General features: G+C 43.9%; 1 protein-coding gene across 1 annotated transcript; it reads right to left on the bottom strand.

The window, feature by feature from the left end:
- Positions 1-4,921: 4,921 nt before the first annotated feature.
- Positions 4,922-6,265, bottom strand: LOC108834839 (uncharacterized). The gene has a single exon (XM_018608162.1). It carries the CDS (start codon positions 6,263-6,265, stop codon positions 4,922-4,924), a length of 1,344 nt encoding a protein of 447 aa, XP_018463664.1.
- Between the last annotated feature and the right edge of the window lie 14,853 nt (positions 6,266-21,118).

Below are 21,118 nucleotides of genomic sequence, written 5' to 3'. Positions count from 1 at the left end.
TCGAGTTCCCTTCCGTGAGCGGGACCTCATCCATTTCTTCCACTTCCGGCTCTTCGGTATGTGGGGCCGGAAGCTTCTTCTGTAATTGCTATAAGACCTGAGTCTTTCCCTTAAGGGTAGTCTGATAGCAAGACCTAGCATTCTCTTGATCTCCCTTGACTGCTTTGATGCCCCAACGGGTTGGAAACTTGACCAACTGGTGCAAAGTTGAAGGTACGGCTCCCATGTCGTGGATCCAAGGCCTTCCCAATATGACGTTGTATGATGAGGGGCAGTCGACGACCAGGAACTTTGTGGCTTGGTTTACCCCTTCGGCATACACGAGAAGAAGGACCTCTCCTAAGGTTTGTTTGACTTCTCTACTGAAGCCTACGAGGGGAGTTGCCTTTCTGGTTAGAGCTGTAGGTTCCAAACCCAAGTCGGCGAAGGCCGAATGGAAGATTATGTTGTTGGAGCTCCCATTATCTACTAGTATTCGCTTGACCAAGCAGTTTGCTATGGTAAGTGAAATGACGAGAGCGTCATGATGAGGGGTGAGGACCTTCTCCTGCTCAATTGCAGTGAAACTGATCTCATCTGTTCCAAGGAGTAGGCGCTTGGGACCCTCGTCCTCTTGGCTGTTCCTGGCATTGCGAGTACTTCTCTTGGTTGCGGCACTGCTAATTCCGCTTACCTCTGATCCGCCTGTGATGACATGGATCACCCGGTCTTGCTGTGGTGGCAATGCAGGAGCTGCCTCGATAGGGAGACCGGGACCTTCTTTATTTAGAAGGTTCTTGGCTTTATCCGAGAGGAACTCCCGTAGGTAGCCTTTCTTGAGGAGCTCGGCGACTTCCATTTTCAGGACTATGCAATCCTTCGTAGTATGACCATGGTCACTATGGAACTCGCACCATCGCTTGGGGTTTCGATTAGCCTCCGCGGCCTTCATCTTAAAAGGCCACTTTACTTAAGGACCCATTTGTCGTAAGACACCGATCAGTTCCGGTTTGGATATCGCAAGATGGGAGATGTCAGGCCAAGTAGATACCATCATCCCTTCGATCTAGGTAAAGGTCGATGCTGATACCTGCCCATGTTCGGGTTACTAGCCTCCCTAGCGAACTTAGAGTGAGAAGGCTCATCGCGGTCACTCCTTGTAGGCTTTGATGACTTCTGATCATACTTTCGGACCGGCTTTGGCCCTACTAACAATGTCTTCTTCCCATCTTACTTGAGCCCAAGCACGAGACAGTACGTCTTCCATAATCCTGCACTTGTATTTGATCAGCTCCTTGTAAAGATCTCCCTCCAGAAGTAGACCCCTCTTAAAGGCTGAGATAGACGTATCGGCGTTGCACTCAGGGATAGCCACCTTCGCTTGGTTGAAGCGAGCTATGTAAGAACGATGGGGCTCATTCCTATGCTGGAGGATGTCATAGAGATCATCAGAGTTCTTCTCTAGGTCACGGCTGCTAGCAAACTACTCTACGAACTTATCGCTAAGGGCTGCAAAGGATTTGATGGATTTGGTAGGCAGGTTGATATACCACTGGAGAGCAGGGCCGGTCAAGGTTGATCAGAATCATTTGCACATGGTAGATTCCCGTGCATCCCGAGCGATTGCTACTGCTAGCATACGTTGCTTGTACTGAGCAATATGATTGTCGGGATCCTCAGTACCTTAATACATCTTTATGCTCGGGAAAAAGAACTTTCGCGGCATCTCCACCGAAGCAATCTCTTCCATGAAAGGTGTTTCGGAGTAGGACCCCTGATTACTTCGAATAGGAGGAGCTGCCCCTGGAGCCTTTCTACCATAGATTGAATGGTGCCGAACCTTTCGGAGACCACTCTTTCTAAGTAGGCTGCTAGAGCCGGATATGAGATCCTAGGATCATCGGGTGAATACTCTTCGTCCTCCGTATCGGAATAGCTATCTACTTGTACTCGGGTCCCATCGTTCGCGGTTTCTCGGCTTTCGGGTTCGTCTTCGGTTGAGGCGGGTCGACGAGGTACCTCCTCACTGTCGTGCGGAGTGTAGATTGAAGCCATGGGTCGTACCCTAGTCCGGAACCGCTTTCGCTTGTTGCTAGCTTCACCGAGGGTATGGTTCTCTTGTCGGAGGACAAGATTCTCCGCCTCTATGGCGTCTAGCTTCTCGGCGCTTTGCTGTAGTTGCTTGGAGTGCTCTCCAAGTTGGTCTTTTAGGGTTTGAACTTCGAGGAGAAGTTCAGGACCTTCGGGTGTTGTCTCCCGAGCTTTGTGAAGATAGGTAACCTGACTCTGAAGAAACTCGAGCTTGTTGAGGAGCTCGATCTCTCACGGAGTCATCTTCATCTGGTTAGTATCGTCCTCTAGTGTCATCGTCACGTAGTTGGATCACTCCCCTCCTTCTAGCGCCAAACTGTTAGGGTATTTTTGTGTAGGATCGTTTAAGTGCTACGGAACACTAGAGGATTTGTTTGTAAGAGTTGTAAATCGAGAACAAAGAGATGTTATTGAGTTATTGATTGGGACTACAACGTTTGATGGTGTATGAACCCTTGTTCTAGTCGCCTAAACTCTAATCTCTAAGTCTCGAATTGTCGATCCCTCATTCTAGGGTTTGGGCTCCCCTTTTATAGTTGTAGATGTCGGCTTCAAATAATAGAACTCTTCCATAATCGGAAAAATGGAAGTTTCCCCTTAGGTAGAAAACTTCTATTTCGCTCCAAGGGGTTGATCCGATCTAGGGGTCGGACCCAAGGCAGGGGTCGATCCTTGGTATCTTCTTGAGCAAGGGTCTGGAAGTCGAGGACCTATCCGGAAGCTGGAGAAAACTTATATCTGGATATTTTTCCCCAACAGTTACGAGGGGAAGGTATCACATGGATTTCTCTTACCTGCTATGGGTTTGCTTTGATGCCCCTATGGGTGACTATATATCCCAGGAACTTCCAAGAGCTTACTCCGAATGAGCATTTTGAGGGGTTGAGTTTCATATTGTACCTCCTGAGGGTGGTAAACACATGTTGAAGGTGCGAGATATGATTTTCGGAGTCCAGGGATTTTACCAGTATATCGTCGATATAAACCTCCATGGTCTGACCTATCTGGTCGGTGAACATCATGTTGACGAGCCTTTGATAGGTGGAACTGACATTCTTCAAACCAAAATGCATGACCTTGTAGCAGTAGATGCCCCGGGAGGTCATGAATGAGGTCTTCTCCTGATCGTCTGGATGCATTAGGATTTGGTTGTATCCGGAGAATGCATCCATGAAGCTCATCAATTGGTGACCAGCAGTCGCGTCGACTAGCTTGTCGATATGAGGCAAGGGGAATGGGTATTTAGGACAAGACTTATTAAGGTCCGTAAAGTCGATGCAGACTCTCCACTTCCCATTCTTCTTCCTCACGACCACCGCATTAGCTAGCCATTCCGGGTATTGTACTTCCCGTATGAATCCGGCGTCAAGCAGGTTCTTGACCTCTGCGTTGATAATTTTGTCCCTTTCAGGGGCGAACTTCCTCCTTTTCTGTCTGACAGAGGGATGCATTGGATCCACTTGAAGCTGGTGCATGATAACATCAGGATAAATTCCAGGCATGTCCTCGTGGGACCAAGCGAAGCAATCAGAGTTAGACCTCAAGAAGTCGACCAATCTCCGTCTTAACCATTCTGGGAGCTTGGAGCCTACCTTCAAGTTTCGTTCTGGGTTTCCTTCTACGAGTGGAACCTCGTCCATCTCCTCCACTTCCGGCTCTTTGGTATGCGGGGCCGGAAGCTTCTTCTGTAATTGCTATAAGACCTGAGTTTTCCCCTTTAGGGTAGTCTGGTAGCAAGACCTAGAATTTTCCAATCTCCCTTGATTGCTTTAATGCCCCAGGGAGTTGGAAACTTAACCATTTGATGGAGAGTCGAAGGTACGGCTCCCATGTCATGGATCCAAGGCCTTCTTAGTATCACGTTATATGATGAAGGACAGTCGATGACTAGAAATTTTGTGGCCTGATTTATTCTCTCGGCATATACCGGGAGAAGGACCTCTTCTAAGGTCTGCTTTACCTTTCCACCGAAGCCTACAAGAAGGGTCGCCTTCCTTGTTAGGGTCTTAGGTTCCAACCCTAGATCGGCGTAGGCTGAGTGGAAAATAATGTTACTGGAGCTCCCATTGTCTACCAGTATTCGCTTGACCAAGCAGTTCGCTATGGTAAGTGAAATAACAATGGCGTCATGGTGAGGAGCTAGGACCTTCTCTTGCTCCCTTGCAGTTAAGCTGATCTCATATTTTCCTAGGAGTAGGCACTTAGGACCCTCGGCCTCTTGGCCGTTCCTAGCATTGCGAGTGCTTCTCTTAGCAACAGCACTGCTGATTCCACTTACTTCTGATCCGCCTGAGATGACATGGATCACCCGTTCTTGCTGTGGTGGCAATGCGGGAACTGTGAGGGATTAAACTCACCTCCTGATTTTAGGTCAGGTTTATAGTTTAGGAAAGGATTAGGGAAAGATAATCGTGGGCTGAATCCCGTAAGTACTTGTTGAATGAATGATGATTTGTATTGATAATATGATAAAAGAATGGTTACAAAAGATGTTTCTCTTGATGATTACAAAGATAATCGAAAATGCTTTAGAGTTGATATGAATAATCGTGAAAATGAATAAAGGTTGAATCGATCCTCTTTCTTGATTTGCTTTCTCTTTAAATAGCCTCAGGTCCCGCTTGATCGTCGCCAACTGGTTCCCGAGATCTTCTCCGTTTATTGAGAGATCCGCAACAGCTTCCCTTTGACCGGGTCCTGCGCTCCTTCTTGTTACGACGTGAGCTTCCTCTTCACTGTGACCTCTTTGGTTAAAGTCCTTAGCTCTCAGCCTCCAGCTCTAGCTTAGCTCCTTTCTAAGACTGAATTCGTGACGGGCCTGTCGTAGCCCATTATCATCTTTTGTTATTCATTATTCAACTATCGGGCCATATCCGGGACCAACAGGAACCGCTTCGGTGGGAAGGCCGGGACCTTCTTTACTCAAAAGGTTCTTGGCCTTATCCGAGAGGAACTCTCTAAGGTGGCCTTTCTTGAGAAGCTCGGCGACTTCTATCTTCAGGACTATACAATCCTCCGTTGTGTGGCCATGGTCATTATGGAATTCGCACCATCGTTTGGGATGCCGGTTAGCATCAGAGGCCTTCATCTTGGGGGGCCACTTGACTTGCGGACCCATTTGTCGTAGAACACAGATCAGCTCCAACTTTGTTATCGCAAGATGAGAGATATCGGGCCATGTGGGTACCATCATCCCCTCGGATCTAGGCAAAGGACGGTTTTGATATCTGCCCCTGCCTGGATTGCTAGTCTCTTTAGCTGACTTGGGATGGAAGGACTCATCGCGGTCGTTCCTAGTTGGCTTTGAGGACTTCTGATCGTGCTTCGGGTAAGCCTTTTCCCTACTTGCAACATCTTCCTCCCATCTTACTTGAGCCCAAGCGCGAGATAATACATCTTCCATAGTCATGCACTTGTACTTGGTCAGATCCTTGTAGAGATCTCCTTTCGGGAGTAGGCCCCGCTTAAAGGCTGAGAAAGCCGTATCAGCGTTGCACTCAGGAATAGCCACATTCTCTTGGTTGAAGCATGCTATGTAGGAACGCAAGGGTTCATTCCTATGCTGGAGGACTTCGTAGAGATCATCCGAATTTTTCTCTAGGTTGCGGCTACTGGCAAATTGCTCTACAAACTTATCACTAAGGGCTGCAAAGGACCTGATGGACTTGGTAGGAAGATTAATGTAACATTGAAGAGCAGGACCGGTCAGGGTTGATCCAAATCCTTTCCACATGGTAGCTTCCCTTGCATCTCTAGGGATTGCTACGGCTAGCATGTGTTTCATGTACTGAGCAACGTGATTGTCGGGATCTCTTGTACCTTCATACATCTTTATGTTCGGAAAGGAGAACTTGCGAGGCATCTCTACCGAGGCAATCTCTTCCACGAAAGGTGTATCGGAATAGGACCCTGGATTGCTCCTCCGGATAGGGGGAGCTACCTCTGGAAGCCTTTCTACTATAGATTGAATGGTGTCGAACCTTTTGGAGACCATCCTTTCAAGGTAGGCCGCTAGAGACGGATCTGAGATCGCGGGATCGTCGGGTGAGTATTCTTCATCCTCCATATCGGAATCGCTATCTACTTGCACCCGGGTCGCGTCGTTAGCGGTCTCTCGGCCATCGGGTTCGTTATTGGTGGTGATGGGTCGGCGAGACGTTCCTTCACCATCGCGAGGAGTACTAAGCGAAACCATAGGTCGAACCTTAGTTCGGAATCACTTTCGTTTGTTGCTAGTTTCACCAAGGCTTTGGTTCTCTTGTCGAAGGACAAGATTTTCTGTCTCCATGGCGTCTAGCTTCTCGGCGCTCTGCTGTAGGTGATTGGAGTGTTCTCCAATTTGGTCCTTCAGGGTTTGAACTTCTTGGAGGAGTTCGTGACCTCCAGGCATGGTTTCCTGAACTTTATGGAGGTCGGTGATCAGACTTTGAAGGGTTTCGAGCCGGTTGAGGAGCTCGATCTCCTTCGAGGTCATCTCGGCTTGATTAGTATCGTCCTCTAGTGTCATCGTCACGTAGTTGGATTACTCCCCTCCTTCTAGCGCCAAATTGTTATGGTATTTTGTGTAGGATCGTTTTAGTACTACGGAACACTAGAAGATTTGTATGAAAAGAATAAGAATCGAGGCTAGAAGAGATGTTTATTGAGTCTTTGGTTCGGGACTACAATATTTGGTGTGTAAACCTAGCTCTAGTCGCCTAAATTCTAATCTCTTAGCCTCTGAAAGTCGATCCCTTGTTCTAGAGTTGGACTCCCCTTTTATAGTTGTAAACGTTGGTTTAAAGTAGGGCGAACTCTTCCATAATCGAAAAAATGGAAGTTTCCCCTTAGACGGAAAACTTCTATTTTGCTTCAAGGGTCTGTCCGATCAAGGGGGTCGGACCTATGGCAGGGGTCGGTTCCTGGCTTCTTCTTTGGCAAGGGTCTGGAAGTCGAGGACCTATCCGGAAGTTAGAGAAAACTTATGCCTGGATCTTTTTCCCCAACATCATGCACCACTGAAATGTAGCGGGTGCGTTGCAAAGTCCAAAATGCATTCTATGATAGGTAAATGTTCCGTAAGGACATGTGAAGGTTGTATTTTCTTGATCGTCCGGGTGAATGGGGATTTGGAAAAATCCAGAATAAACGTCGAGGAAACAGTAATACTGGTGATTTGCTAATCTTTCAAGCATTTGATCGATGAAGGGTAGAGGAAAATGATCTTTTCGAGTGGCTGCATTTAACTTCCTATAATCGATACACATCCAATGTCCAGTGACGGTTCTTGTAGGGATGAGTTCGTCTTTATCATTCTTTACCACTGTGATTCCTACTTTCTTAGGTACAACATGCACCGGGCTTACCCAATTGTTGTCTGAAATCTGATAAATGACTCCGGCATCTAGTAGTTTGATAAGTTCTATTGACGATTTCGATTCATCATCTAAATGAATACAATGCATGCAGAGATCTGGAGAGATGCCAGGAATATCCTCAAGAGAGTACCTGATGGCTTTCATGTGCTTGCGCAACTTGTTTAGTAAAAGCGCAAGTTCTCCAATACTCAGATTAGCATTCACTATAACCGGATAGGACTTATCATATAGGAATGCGTATTTCAGTCTGGCTGGCAATTGCTTTAACTCGACTTTTGGTGCTTTTTTAGAGCTCCAATCGTCTGAAGAAGGTGGTTGTCGATCGATGGTACGTTGGAAGTATCGATCGATATTGATTTTAGACTCTTCTGTATCCTCTTCATCAGTTCTTGTGATATCACCGCTTGCGTTCATCAACCGTGTACATACCTCGGTTCGGTTGTCTATGCTAAAAAAATTCTCTTCGGTAGTCGAAAAGGTATTTCCCTAGGTGTTTTCAGATTGTAAATCTGCGTGAGGTTCTTCAGCTACGGCTGGGATGTCATCTATATAAAATGCTTGATTATAGATCAAGGGGCGTTTTATTAATTTTTCCATGTCAAAAGTCAATGGAATACTTCCAATGTTTAGACTAATTTGTCCTTCCTTGACATCGATGATAACTCCAGCTGTGGCTAAAAAGGGTCTTCCTAAAATAAGGGGGTCCTTTGGTTCTTGCTTGTATCTTAGAACAACAAAATCAGTTGGTACATGACAGTTGTTTATCATTACTGGTACGTCTTCAAGTATGCCTTCTGGCACTCAGACGGATTTATCAGCAAGAACTAAGGTAATCCGAGTATGCTTAAATTGATTAAAATCTAAGGATGTGGCAACTGAGTAAGGCATCAAGTTAACGCTCGATCCTAGATCGCAAAGTGGTCGACCGAACTGTCGGTCTTCTATGTTGCAATTCAAAACAAAACTACCAGGGTCAGGTCTTTTTATTGGTAATTCACCTTGGATCATGGCACTTACTTCGTCTGATACCATCATGATGCTGCGCTCCGCAGATGGAAATTTTTGGTCACCATTGTTGGACCTAAATATGACCCCCTAGCTAGTGATAGACAATAAGAAATGATAACAGGCCGTGAAAGGCCCATCATGAATTCAATCTTCAAAAACAGCTAAGTCAGATCCGGAGGCTGTGAGCTGGAGATGTTCATCAGAGAAGTCAAGGAAAAGAGGCAGCTCGTTGACAAGTAAACAGGCGCAGGACCCGGTCAAAGAGGTAGCTCGTGGACAAGTAAATAGGCGCAGGACCCGGTCAAAGGGAAGCTGTTACAAATCCCTCAAATCACGGAGAGGATCTCGGGAACCTGTTGGTAGCAACCGACGGGACCTGAGGCTATTTAAAGAGAAAGCAAGTCAAGAAAGAAGATATATTCGATCCATATTTCACTCGATACTCTGAAAACATTCTCATTCACATCACATTCTTATTATCTTTGTAATCATAAAGGATCACTCTTTGTAATCACTCTTTATCAAAATCATCAATACAAATCAAAGTTCATTCAACAAGTTATTACGGGATTCAGCCCGCGTTATCTTTCCCTAACCTATCCTAAACCTTAAACCTGATCTAAAATCCAGGTAGTGAGTTTAATCCCTCACAATTGGCGCCGTCTGTGGGGAAGAAACAATGGAATCCCTTACTCCAACTTAAGGATGAATCCAGTCGATCAGACAACAAATTCATCTAACGATGAACAGTATCCCGATGAACAGTACTCGGATGAACAGTACTGGAAGAACAATATCTCGGTGAACAGTATCTCGGTGAACAGTATCCCGATGAACAGTATCCCGATGAACAGTATCCCGATGAACAGTACTCGGATGAACAGTATTGGAAGAATAGTATCTCGGTGAACAGTATCTCGGTGAACAGTATCCCGATGAACAGTATCCCGATGAACAGTACTCGGATGAACAGTACTGGAAGAACAGTATCTCGATGAACAGTATCTCAATGAACAGTATCTCGATGAACAGTATCTCGATGAACAGTGCTGGAGCAGCCAACACGAGAACCTCCAGTGGGATCGATCCAGGGCTCCCAGCCCTCGTTACCCCTCAGCACCAACCTGCTCCGAACCAGACGGAGGCTCAGCTCTCTGAGATCCGTCGCATGATGATGCAGCTGGTAGAAAAAGCTCAAGAAGGTGAGCGTACAATGCAACAGCTAGCCGCTCGGCAGCAACGATTTGAAGAGGTCACTAGATCTCTAACCGCAACAACCCAACCACCGCAACGTCAGGGCTTGGGAGTGACCTTCCGAGATCGAATAACTGACCCCTCGTTCCCTCGAGGATGTCTCGACTTTTCCCTTGATAACACTTGATCGGGAGAACATGGACCAGCTTTCCAAACGCCTCATGCTAGGACAGCTCCCGTGTTCAGTCCACCCCTCACCAGTGCTATGGGAAGCAACATAGCATCGACTAGCTCTATTCCCGATCAGGTTACTGGTCAGAGCGCTCGCTTACCTCCTCCACCACCTATTTTTAGGTCAGGAGAAGGAGTATCCGACCCGTCAGGGGGCAGAACGTCAGCTCCGGTGTTTCGGGCCAGAAACCTAAACACGAATCCGGGCGAACATCAAAGGACGAATGCTGATCCTACAGCTCGCCCCACTAACCTAACTCGTCAAAATAACCCAATAGCCAGTGAGCAAATCAGCCCACCGAGCAGTTGGAAAAAATGATCGAACACGATTCCATCAGGGACCTGTTCGCCAGGTACATACTCGTCAGGTACCTAACGATGACCCGACTGTCCTTCCTCTAGAGGGACCTGAGGCTATTCGTAGATATATGGAGCGGACTCACGCAGCTCTCCAAAAGCTGGGTGCTCAAGTCCACAAGGCAACGAGCTCAGCTCCCGAGATCGAGAGCTTGATCGAGGAGACCTGTGGAACTCCATTCACTGACAGAATTGCCAACTCTTACATAAGAGACACACGAAAAATTAGGATCCCCGAATACGAAGGGACCTCAGACCCAAAGGCTTACCTGAGAGCCTTCCGGCTAGCTATCGTGAAAGCTCACTTTACGAAAGAAGAATGCGAAGCAGGTTACTGCAGGACATTCGCCGAAAATCTAGTCGGAACAGCCCTCGAATGGTTCTCTGTGGTCTCGAACCAAATTCGATAGATAACTTCGACCAGTTAAGCAACGCTTTCATGAAGCAATACTCGACTCATATCCTAAAGCAAGCATCCGAGGCTGACCTCTGGAAAATCAGACAGGGAGTGGGAGACTCACCACGAGCCTACATCAAAAAATTCAGAGCAGTGGGAACTAAGCTCTCAAACCCCAACGACCAGGTCGCCATCGAGGCTCTCAGAAGAGGTCTCTGGTATAAATCGGAACTTTGGTCGGAGCTAACGCTCAATCCTCCCCCAACTATCGACGATGGTCTTCATAAAGCGTCTAGATATGTCACCTTGGAAGAGGAAACAGCTGCACTGGATAAACTCCACAAGAAATCCCAGAATCACCCGAAAGGTGAAGCCTCAGAAGCAAAAGGACCTCATAAAAAGGGGAACTCTCGAAACAATCAGACCCAGGGAGAACATTCCTACGCAATCGAGGAAGATAAGGAAGAAAAACCTATCGCCGCAGCAAACAAAACCTCCTGGTCAAAAGGATATGATGAGAACAAACACTGCTATTATCACGATCGGAAAGGGCACTCAACTGAGGAATGTTGGGACCTCCAACGACAACTGGCAGCTAAATTCGCAGCCGGAGAAATAAAGGGAGTGGACCTTGAAAAGCCACCACCTTATCAGAAAAGAGGTCCGAGAGACACCTCTCCAAAGCGCGATAGGTCACCTGAGAAGGAGACCGATTCGCCACCTCCAGCTCCCAAGAAAAGAGTCGATATGATTCTTAGAAAATTCCCCCAAGGAAAAAGTTTACAAGTCGAAGCTCTCTTGAGCAAACCGCTACCTCAATCGAGCCCCAACTTAAGGGTAGACTACATCCTCGGAGGATCCGATATGTGTCAAGACTCCGTCAACTCCATTAAGAATCACGTACGGAAGGCTATGTCTAACACTGGACCTAAGCCTCCCAACCCCGAGTCCATTACTAAGATCTCTTTCTGGGAAAGCGAGACCTCAAACCTTGACAGACCTCACGATGATGCGTTGATTGTCACCCTGAACATCGCAGGATACGAGGTCCCTAAACTCATGATAGACACAGGAAGCTCTGTCAACCTTATTTTCTACAACACCGTAAAAGGGATGGAAATAGACGACTACGAAATTATTGGCCAGAAAGCTAATCTCGTAGGCTTCTCCGGAGAAACAGCTACCTTATTGGGCACTATCAAGCTCCCAGTCATAGCTGGTGGAATAATGAAAATGACCAACTTAGTAGTCATCGACAGACCTTCCCCGTTCCATGCGATCCTGGGAAGACCCTGGATTCACAAAATGAAGGCAGTAGCCTCGACGTATCATCAATGTGTGAAATTCCCAACACCCGAAGGGATATCTACCGTACACGGTAGCCAGAAGATATCCATGATCTGCTATTTGAGAGGATTCGAAATCCTCAAAAAATCCCCCCAATAGCAATTACAGATCCAGGAGGGTCGCGAAATGCAACAAAATATTCGAGGTCTCCCCAAGAACCTCACTGAAAAAGTTTGCATCAACGACTCAGACCCTGAAAGACAGGTGAGCATCGGATCCGAGCTACCTCCTGAGACAAAAAGGAGCTCATTGATTTTCTGAAAAGCAATGTCAAAACCTTTGCATGGTCCACCAGCGACATGAAAGGCATAGATCCGAACGTCACCACCCATAAGCTAAAAGTAGACCCTACTTTCAAACCGATCAAACAAAAGCGTCGCAAGCTAGGCCTCGAAAAGGCTCAGGCTGTTAACGACGAAGTTGACCGATTTACGAAAGTCGGGTCCATTCGAGAGGTACATTACCCCGACTGGTTAGCTAATCCAGTAGTTGTAGAAAAGAAGAACGGGAAATGGAGTCTGCGTAGATTTCACCGACCTAAATAAAGCTTGCCCCAAAGATAGCTTCCCGTTACCTCACATCGATCGTTTGGTCGAGGCCACTGCTGACCACCAGCTCATGTCCTTCATGGATGCCTTTTCAGGGTACAATCAATCATGATGGATCCCGACGATCAAGAGAAAACTGCATTCATAACTGAATGAGGGACCTATTGCTATAAGGTCATGCCATTCGGTTTACAAAATGCAGGAGCTACCTATCAAAGGCTAGTGAATAAAATGTTCGCTGGCCAGCTCGGGAAAACCATGAAGGTCTATATTGATGATATGCTAGTCAAATCCTCAATTGGAGAAAACCACATTTCCCACCTAAGGGAATGCTTCGATATCCTCAACAAATACGATATGAAGCTCAACCCTGCTAAGTGCACCTTCGGGGTACCTTCAAGCGAGTTTCTCGGTTACCTCGTAACCGAAAGAGGCATAAAAGCCAACCCGAAACAGATAGCTATCTTTCTAGAAATGCCGTCACCTAAGACAACCAGAGAGGTACAGAGATTGACTGGACGAATCGCAGCATTAAATCGATTCATATCCAAGTCCACCGATAAGTGCCTCCCATTCTACAAACTTCTAAAAAATAATAAGAAATTCTTATGGGACGAAAAGTGCGAGGAAGCCTTCAAACAATTGAAAGCTTACTTCTCCGAACCTCCGATCCTGGCTAAACCAGTATGGGAGAACCGCAATATCTTTACCTTGCCGTATCAACCACTGCAGTTAGTGGTGTGCTGATACGAGAAGAGCAAAACGAGTAAAGACCTGTCTTTTATACCAGCAAGAGTCTGATAGACACCGAAACTAGATACCCTACTATGGAAAAACTAGCTCTAGCTGTTGTAACAGCTGCCAGAAAATTGCGACCTTATTTCCAATCGCACTCAATCGTCGTAGTGACTTCACAACCATTGCGAACAATTTTGCACAGCCCTAGCCAATCATGACGATTTGCTAAATGAGCAATAGAGCTCAGTGAATACGATATCGAGTATAGACCTCGAGCAGCAGCAAAAGCTCATGTCCTTGCCGATTTCATAATCGAGCTAGCTTCCGAACAACTAGACTTGGAAATGGAAGCTCCGAAGTGGAGTCTGTACATTGACGAGCCTCGCCAAGACAAGGTTCCGGCATCGGTCTAAGGCTGACTTCCTCAGCTGGAGAAACCATCAAAAAATCCTACAAGCTCGGATTCAGCGCTTCTAATAACGAGGCTGAATACGAAGCATTAATTGCAGGATTAAAACTCGCCCTAAGCCTCGGAATTCGAGAGCTGAACGCTTATAGTGATTCACAGCTAGTAGCTAGCCAGTTCCACGGCGAGTATGAAACAAGGGACGAAAGAATGGGGGCATACCTAGAAGTTTTCTGGAACCTCACTAAGCAATTCAACAGATTTGAACTAACGAGGATCCCACGAGGAGTGAACTCCTCAGCAGACGCGCTGGCTGCTTTAGCGTCAACATAAGACCCTCTCGTAAAACGGATCATACCCGTAAAGGGAATCGAAAAGCCAAGTATCGACATAGCTACCAAAGCTGAGATCGATAGCAAGCCGAAAGAGCAAACGGAAGGTAGCTACCCCCAGACGGTAGCAACCCAAGTTCTTACAACGTACTGGTTCCCAAAAACCAGAATTCGTAGCTTTAAAAAGCATACCTCCGGGGGCAAGATCCAGACCTCAGATTCACCTGTCCACGCAGCCAGGACCAGGAGTCGTTCTGCTTTTGAAAGCGTATCCGAAGAAACGACCCAGACTCCAGAGAACAACACCAGAACTGGAGATATTCCTCAGAATTCAGACTCCTTCGAGGCTAATCCGACCAATATCTCCGGGGGCAATAAGACATCAGGTCACGACACTCAGGGACCTGAACAAGACACATCAGGTCACGACACACAGGGACCTGAACAAGACCCGCCCTCATCTCTTCATGACAAAATCATTGGGAGAGAGGATTGGAGAATACCGATCATGCAGTACATCTTGTAGGGTAAGATTCCCCCTCAATAAGTGGGAGGCCCGAAAACTCAAAGCATTAAGCGCAAGATACTGCATAATCGAGTCAGCCCTCCATAAACGAAGCATTTCCGGACCTTACCTAAAATGCGTCCATGGCCTCGATGCTATCAATCTTATGAAATAAATGCACGCATGCTCCTGAGGAAACCACTCTGGGGGAAGAGCTCTAGCTATCCGAATCAAAAGACAGGGTTATTTCTGGCCCACCATTATAGCTGACTGCGAGGTTTACTCCTCTTCATGTGATAAATGCCAAAGGCATGCACCGATTATACATCAGCCTGCGGAAAAATTATCCTCAATACCCGCTCAGTACCCGTTCATGAGGTGGTCCATGGACATCGTAGAACCACTCATAACGTCAGGAAGAGGAAGGCAGAAGCTACGCTTCCTCTTGGTCTTGACATACTACTTCACGAAGTGGATAGAAGCTGAAGCTTTCCAACAGATAACTAGATTCGAAGTCGAAGGATTTGTGTGGAAAGACATTGTCTGCCGCCACGGCGTCCCGTATGAGACCGTAACCGACAATGGAGGACAGTTCATTTCTCGCGACTTCAAAGCATTTTGCGACAAGTGGAATATCCGCCCTACTTTCATAACACCTCGACGACCTCAAGGCAACGGTCAGGCGGAGGCTGCTAATAAGCCAATATTAGCAAACCTCAAGAAACGCTTCGGAACCAACAAGAAAACCTGGTTTGAAAAGATACCTGAAGTACTTTGGGCATGACGAACCACCCCTAGAAAGGCTACAGAGGAAACCCCTTTCTCTTTAGCCTACGAAACGGAAGTTGTCGTTCCGGCGGAAACCTCCACTGAGAGCCTCCGTCGAGAGCTCTGTACGTCTGATCCCGCAGCTAACAATCAGCTCCTAACGGACAGCCTCAACCTAATCGAGGAAAGACGGGACCGAGCCCTGATTCGCATTCAAAACTATCAGCAAGCAATGACACGACAGTACAACTCCAAAGTCAGGCTCCGACAGTTCGCTGTAGGTGACCTAATACTTAGGAAAGTTTTCGAAGGAACCAAAGAACCAGATGCTGGAACGTTAGGAATCAACTGGGAAGGTCCCTATCAGATCATCCACGTGGTACGACCTGGCGTTTACAAGCTCCGAAAGGTGCAAACCGGGGTACCTGAAATTAGAACGTGGAACGCCACAAATCTGAAGAAATACTATCATTAGGTACTTAAATTCCCGAACTACGTTAGGCTTGATCCCTTGACTGGGTACGTAGGCAACTCCGTCATGAGTGCAGCCTCAACCTCATTTCAAACACTTCGTTCACTATAATCAAAGGGGGCATATGTCTGATTAAAATCACATAGCCCGCGCAGCAAGTGTATGATCATCGTAATACAGCAATTGTACGATTACTACGATACCATGTATCCAATTATCAATAAAGAAATTATTCTCGTTATCTCAATTCTTTAACAAAACAGGTCCCTGCGAACCTGAACCTAAGGTCTTAAAATCCTTAAAAATCTCAAAAGGTCTTAAAATCCTTCAGAGCAATATCAGGTCTCGACGAACCTGAACCTAAGGTCTTAAAATCCTTCAGACAATATCAGGTCTCGACGAACCTGGACCTAAGGTCTTAAAATCCTTAACAATCATAAAGGTCTTAAAATCCTTCAAAGCAATATCAGGTCTCGACGAACCTGAACCTAAAGGTCTTAAAATCCTTCAGACAGTATCAGGTCTCGACGAACCTGGATCTAAGGTCTTAAAATCCTTATCAAATCTCCAAGGTCTTAAAATCCTTGTCAAATTCTCCAAGGTCTTAAAATCCTTATCAAATCTTCGAGGTCTTAAAATCCTCATCAAATTCTCCAAGGTCTTAAAATCCTTATCAAATCTTCGAGGTCTTAAAATCCTCATCAAATCATAAAGGTCTTAAAATCCTAAGCAAACTTCAATGGGTCTTAAAATCCCACAAACGAATTCAGGTTCCCATGAACCCCCTCCTAAGGTCTTCAGGGTAGCTCAGGTTCCTAAAAACCCGGAGCTAATCTCAATATTTCAAGAACTCCTTCTAAGGATCCTCATAATCGAATACACTCGAAATCTTCGAGACCTGATAAGTCGTTAGACATTGTATATAATAATCACGATACATGTCCTAACCGAAACTTCCACTTGACAAAAGTCAATCTCATCCAAGAAACGATCGAACCAAGTCAAATGACTTAATACGAAAAACAAAACCGAAATTTGAATAAAAGGGTTTAAAAGCCTCCCCAGGCTAACGAGGGTTCAGAAGACCCTAAGGTTTAAAAGCCTCCTCAGGCTATAAGTCTGAAACGTAAACAAAGCCCATTGGGCAAAAGTTATGAAAAGCAACATTACAATTCAAAAAGAGCCGCAGCTCTTAAACATCATTATCACGGAAGCTCATCCCGACATCCTTGTCTCCCTCGACTGGATCACTTTCTTTGGCTGGATCTTCCTCATCTGCCTCCTTGTCATCGCCCATCTGGGACGTCTCGACTGGAGCTGAATCAGGGCCCACCAAACCTAAATTAGAACCATACTCTCCGTAAAAAGATAGATTAAACATGTTAATCTCGAAAGTACCTGAACTCTCTGAGAATTGAGGAATGGGAAGCTTGCTGGCCGAGGAGTCGGATACTTGCGCCTTTTCATACGTAATCGTAGCCATCAGATTAAGCAAAAGAAATCTTCAATAAAGATAACTGTTGCTCGAGATCTCAACAAAAAGATTGATGCTCGCCGGCTAGGTCTAGCTTCCGAGATAAGAAATCTTATCTCGAAAGCTGGGGGCAACTGTTGGACCTAAATATGACCCCCTAGCTAGTGATAGACAATAAGAAATGATAACAGGCCGTGAAAGGCCCATCATGAATTCAATCTTCAAAAACAGCTAAGTCAGATCCGGAGGCTGTGAGCTGGAGATGTTCATCAGAGAGGTCAAGGAAAAGAGGCAGCTCGTTGACAAGTAAACAGGCGCAGGACCCGGTCAAAGAGGTAGCTCGTGGACAAGTAAATAGGCGCAGGACCCGGTCAAAGGGAAGCTGTTACAAATCCCTCAAATCACGGAGAGGATCTCGGGAACCTGTTGGTAGCAACCGACGGGACCTGAGGCTATTTAAAGAGAAAGCAAGTCAAGAAAGAAGATATATTCGATCCATATTTCACTCGATACTCTGAAAACATTCTCATTCACATCACATTCTTATTATCTTTGTAATCATAAAGGATCACTCTTTGTAATCACTCTTTATCAAAATCATCAATACAAATCAAAGTTCATTCAACAAGTTATTACGGGATTCAGCCCGCGTTATCTTTCCCTAACCTATCCTAAACCTTAAACCTGATCTAAAATCCAGGTAGTGAGTTTAATCCCTCACAACCATGTCTTTAACATATTTCTTTATGGGTGGGGAAACTTTCATGGCGTCACTTAGTGGCATCTCAATATTGATTTTGTCGAGTGCCTTTTTGCAAATTGTCTTTTCCAATTCACATTTGAATTGCGACTTTGTGAGGGGAAAGGGTGGTAAGGGTTGGTACACTCTCTCAACTACCGGTGCGGCTGGTGCTGCTTGCGGCATAGGAGGTGTAGGCTGTCGATCGATTTTATTATCAGTATGTCGATCGACATTGTCATCTTCTCATCGATCGACACCAGATTCTTCTTGTCGGTCGACATTCTTTTCTTTCTCATCCTCATAACTAAGGCAAATTGGTTCAGGGTCATCGAGGATTATTGGTTCACGGACCAATTTACGTCTAATATATATATATATATATATATATATACGAATTTTTATTCTAATTATCAAATATTTAAATAGTTTAAGGTCCACTGTAACTATCTATCTCGATTGGGTATTCTCCAAAATATTTAAAGCGGTCCAATCCATGGTGGAAAGGTTCCGGGATTAGCTCCTCAGATCCAGCGAAGCTATCCTAACTTGTACACAGACACTCCCTTCACTGACGAGATTGCGTCGGTATAGATGCCAAGGAAATTCCCTTATTTTCCAACGAAATAGAAAGAAAGGAAGGTCAACCCGTCAACCGCCGGAGACAGCAAGAGTGAAATGGCATGCTAGGTTTCCGGTGAAAAGATGGAGAGATCAAAGAAAGAAATCTCTCTCTCTTCTCTCTAGGCCGCGCTGTTAAATTCGTCCTAGCTATATTTGAAAGAGTATTTGGATGCGCAAGCCTAATCATGTTGGATATAATGCAATTGTTGTGGTCGGAGAAATTATTGGATCAAGCATACGGTGGAGTATACGGCAGAAAATTTCTCACGGTGACCGGAAAGGTTTCAATTAGCATGGGAGACACGTGGTGAAACGGTGTGACCTAGACAGCTTGATTTAGGACACGTGGTGATGATAATGATATATTCTGCCGACTTAGATTTGCACTTATATTGTATCATATTGTATCCTTGCTTTTGGGCCTCATGTTTCTTAAGCCCGATCCATGTAACTTCGCCCATTGGGCAAGTCAATGAAATGTCGACAAAAAAAAAAAAAAATAGAGAAATTATTGGATCATAGTAATACACAAGACAATTGAGTTGTCGTGGTTGGTAATCATGCATCTTTGGTCTAATCATAATTAATACTATACTTGCCTCTTTAATTATTAGCTACGTTTGGGAAAAGAATCTTCAGCCTGGGATACTGAAAACTGTTGCGATCTCTTCTCATGTGGGCTGTTGAAGTCATGTGCTTTGTTAATATTAATGATTTAACTTGTTTAAACATAACGGAATGTGAGTGAGGAAGTTCGTGGGAACATGCTGATTGCGATTTCTAATATCACTAAACATATTATATATTTTTTTATTGGTTATTCTATTTTAATAAAATCATCTCATATTTGATTAATAAAATAGCAGTTCGTTTTTTAAAAAAATACTAGATTTTGACCCGTCCTTCAAAGAACGGGTTTATTTTTTTGTTTTACAATTTTTTTAGAAATTTAATTTTTATATTTGTGTTTTTCTTTAATTATATTTGTATTTTTCTTTTTTAATTTTGTTTTTACTTGTAATCCTATTTAGCAAAAAGTAAAATGGGTTTTGGAAATTTTAAACCAATGTAAATAAAAACCACATTACTTTTGAAAGCACTGTATTAATTTTTTGACGATAACCTTTTTTGTTTATCTAACCTTTTAATTATATATATAATTAATGTATACATGAACTATTTTAGTTGGTCTATTAGATGGATTAAGATTTTAGGAGCGTATTTTAACTCGCAAAAAGCATAATATTATTTTATTTAAATATTTATAGAGTTGCCATTTTCAATTTTAGTTCTCGTTTTTAATGTTTATTTTTTTATTTTATATCTATAAATAGAAGGTGGAAATATATTTTACGTTATCAAATATAATGAAATTTTAATCCTATTTAATATAATTTTATTGTTCATAATGTTTAGTTTTTGATCTGTTAATTTTTGGCTGTAGAGTTAGTGTAAATTTTGATATGATATATTCTTTTACTAAATAACCTATGTTCTTTTAAATAAATCTGAAATCTGTAAGAAGGATCAAACTATTTGTATTACTATAAAAGAAGTTCTAAGTTAGCGCGTAGTGAATTAATTGGAGATTGTAACGGGATTAAAGGGGAATTAGGGTTTATATAGATTTAAGTTTATATAGTTAAATATCTAATCAACTATGTCATGAAGTTGTGGTCTAGTTGTCGCAGATGCTTATTACATGCACCATTATCTGGGTTCGATGGGACCTTTGTACGTTTTGCATATTTTTTAAGAATTAGATTAAATGAATATAAAAAGACATAACTGTCCTTGTCTTCTACCTTCTTCATGCAAATCTGTAGCCGTTTTTTTCTTTTTCGCGATTTCAGTGTTCAAATCTTGTAAGTTTTGATCTAAATAACACAAATCTATAACAGAATTTGCTTTTATGGTTCTTTCAAATCTTGTAAGTTTTGCCATTTCAGTGTTTTCTCATATCTTGTTAGTTTTGATCTAGATAACACAAATCTATAACACAAACATATGTTATCAAGTTTCAAATCTATAAAATAATGAACTTGATTTTTTTTCTCCGATCAACACATAACCCATATAAAAATCTCGATTTAGTTGAAAGGGATAAGAAAAATAAGATAATAAATTGTTTGCTTAAAATAAATCATTTTCGTGGACACAAATATAATTTAATCAAAAGCATATGATAAAAATAAATCAGTGGCAGAATCTTGTAAATACTATTGAAAACCAAGGGCACCTCAAAAAAGGATCTTGTGTTTCAATAATATAGATATACATATTCGGCAGTTCTGAAACATACCAATTTGGTATACCATTTTCAAAAGGTCATTGGATAAATCCAAAATATTTTTGATAAAAGTGAATATAATAAAATACCTAATAAAAATGGTAACTAAACTAACAACCAAATCACATTATAATTTTTTGGTAGATTAGAAAAAAAAATTGAAGGAATCAAACTAACCAAAAGAAAAACAAGAAATAACAATTGGTTTGGTTAGGTTAGCTCGAATTCCCAGTTCTGAATTATAGTGTAAATTCACTAGTT

Source organism: Raphanus sativus, chromosome 2 (genome assembly GCF_000801105.2).
Source record: "Raphanus sativus cultivar WK10039 chromosome 2, ASM80110v3, whole genome shotgun sequence".
Classification (NCBI taxonomy): domain Eukaryota; kingdom Viridiplantae; phylum Streptophyta; class Magnoliopsida; order Brassicales; family Brassicaceae; genus Raphanus; species Raphanus sativus.
Note: the sequence above shows the minus strand (reverse complement) of the source record. Positions and strands in the feature narration are given on the sequence as shown.

Excerpts from the sequence above, each read along its gene's own strand:
- LOC108834839 (XM_018608162.1), bottom strand. The coding sequence starts at position 6,265 with ATGGTTTCGCTTAGTACTCCTCGCGATGGTGAAGGAACGTCTCGCCGA.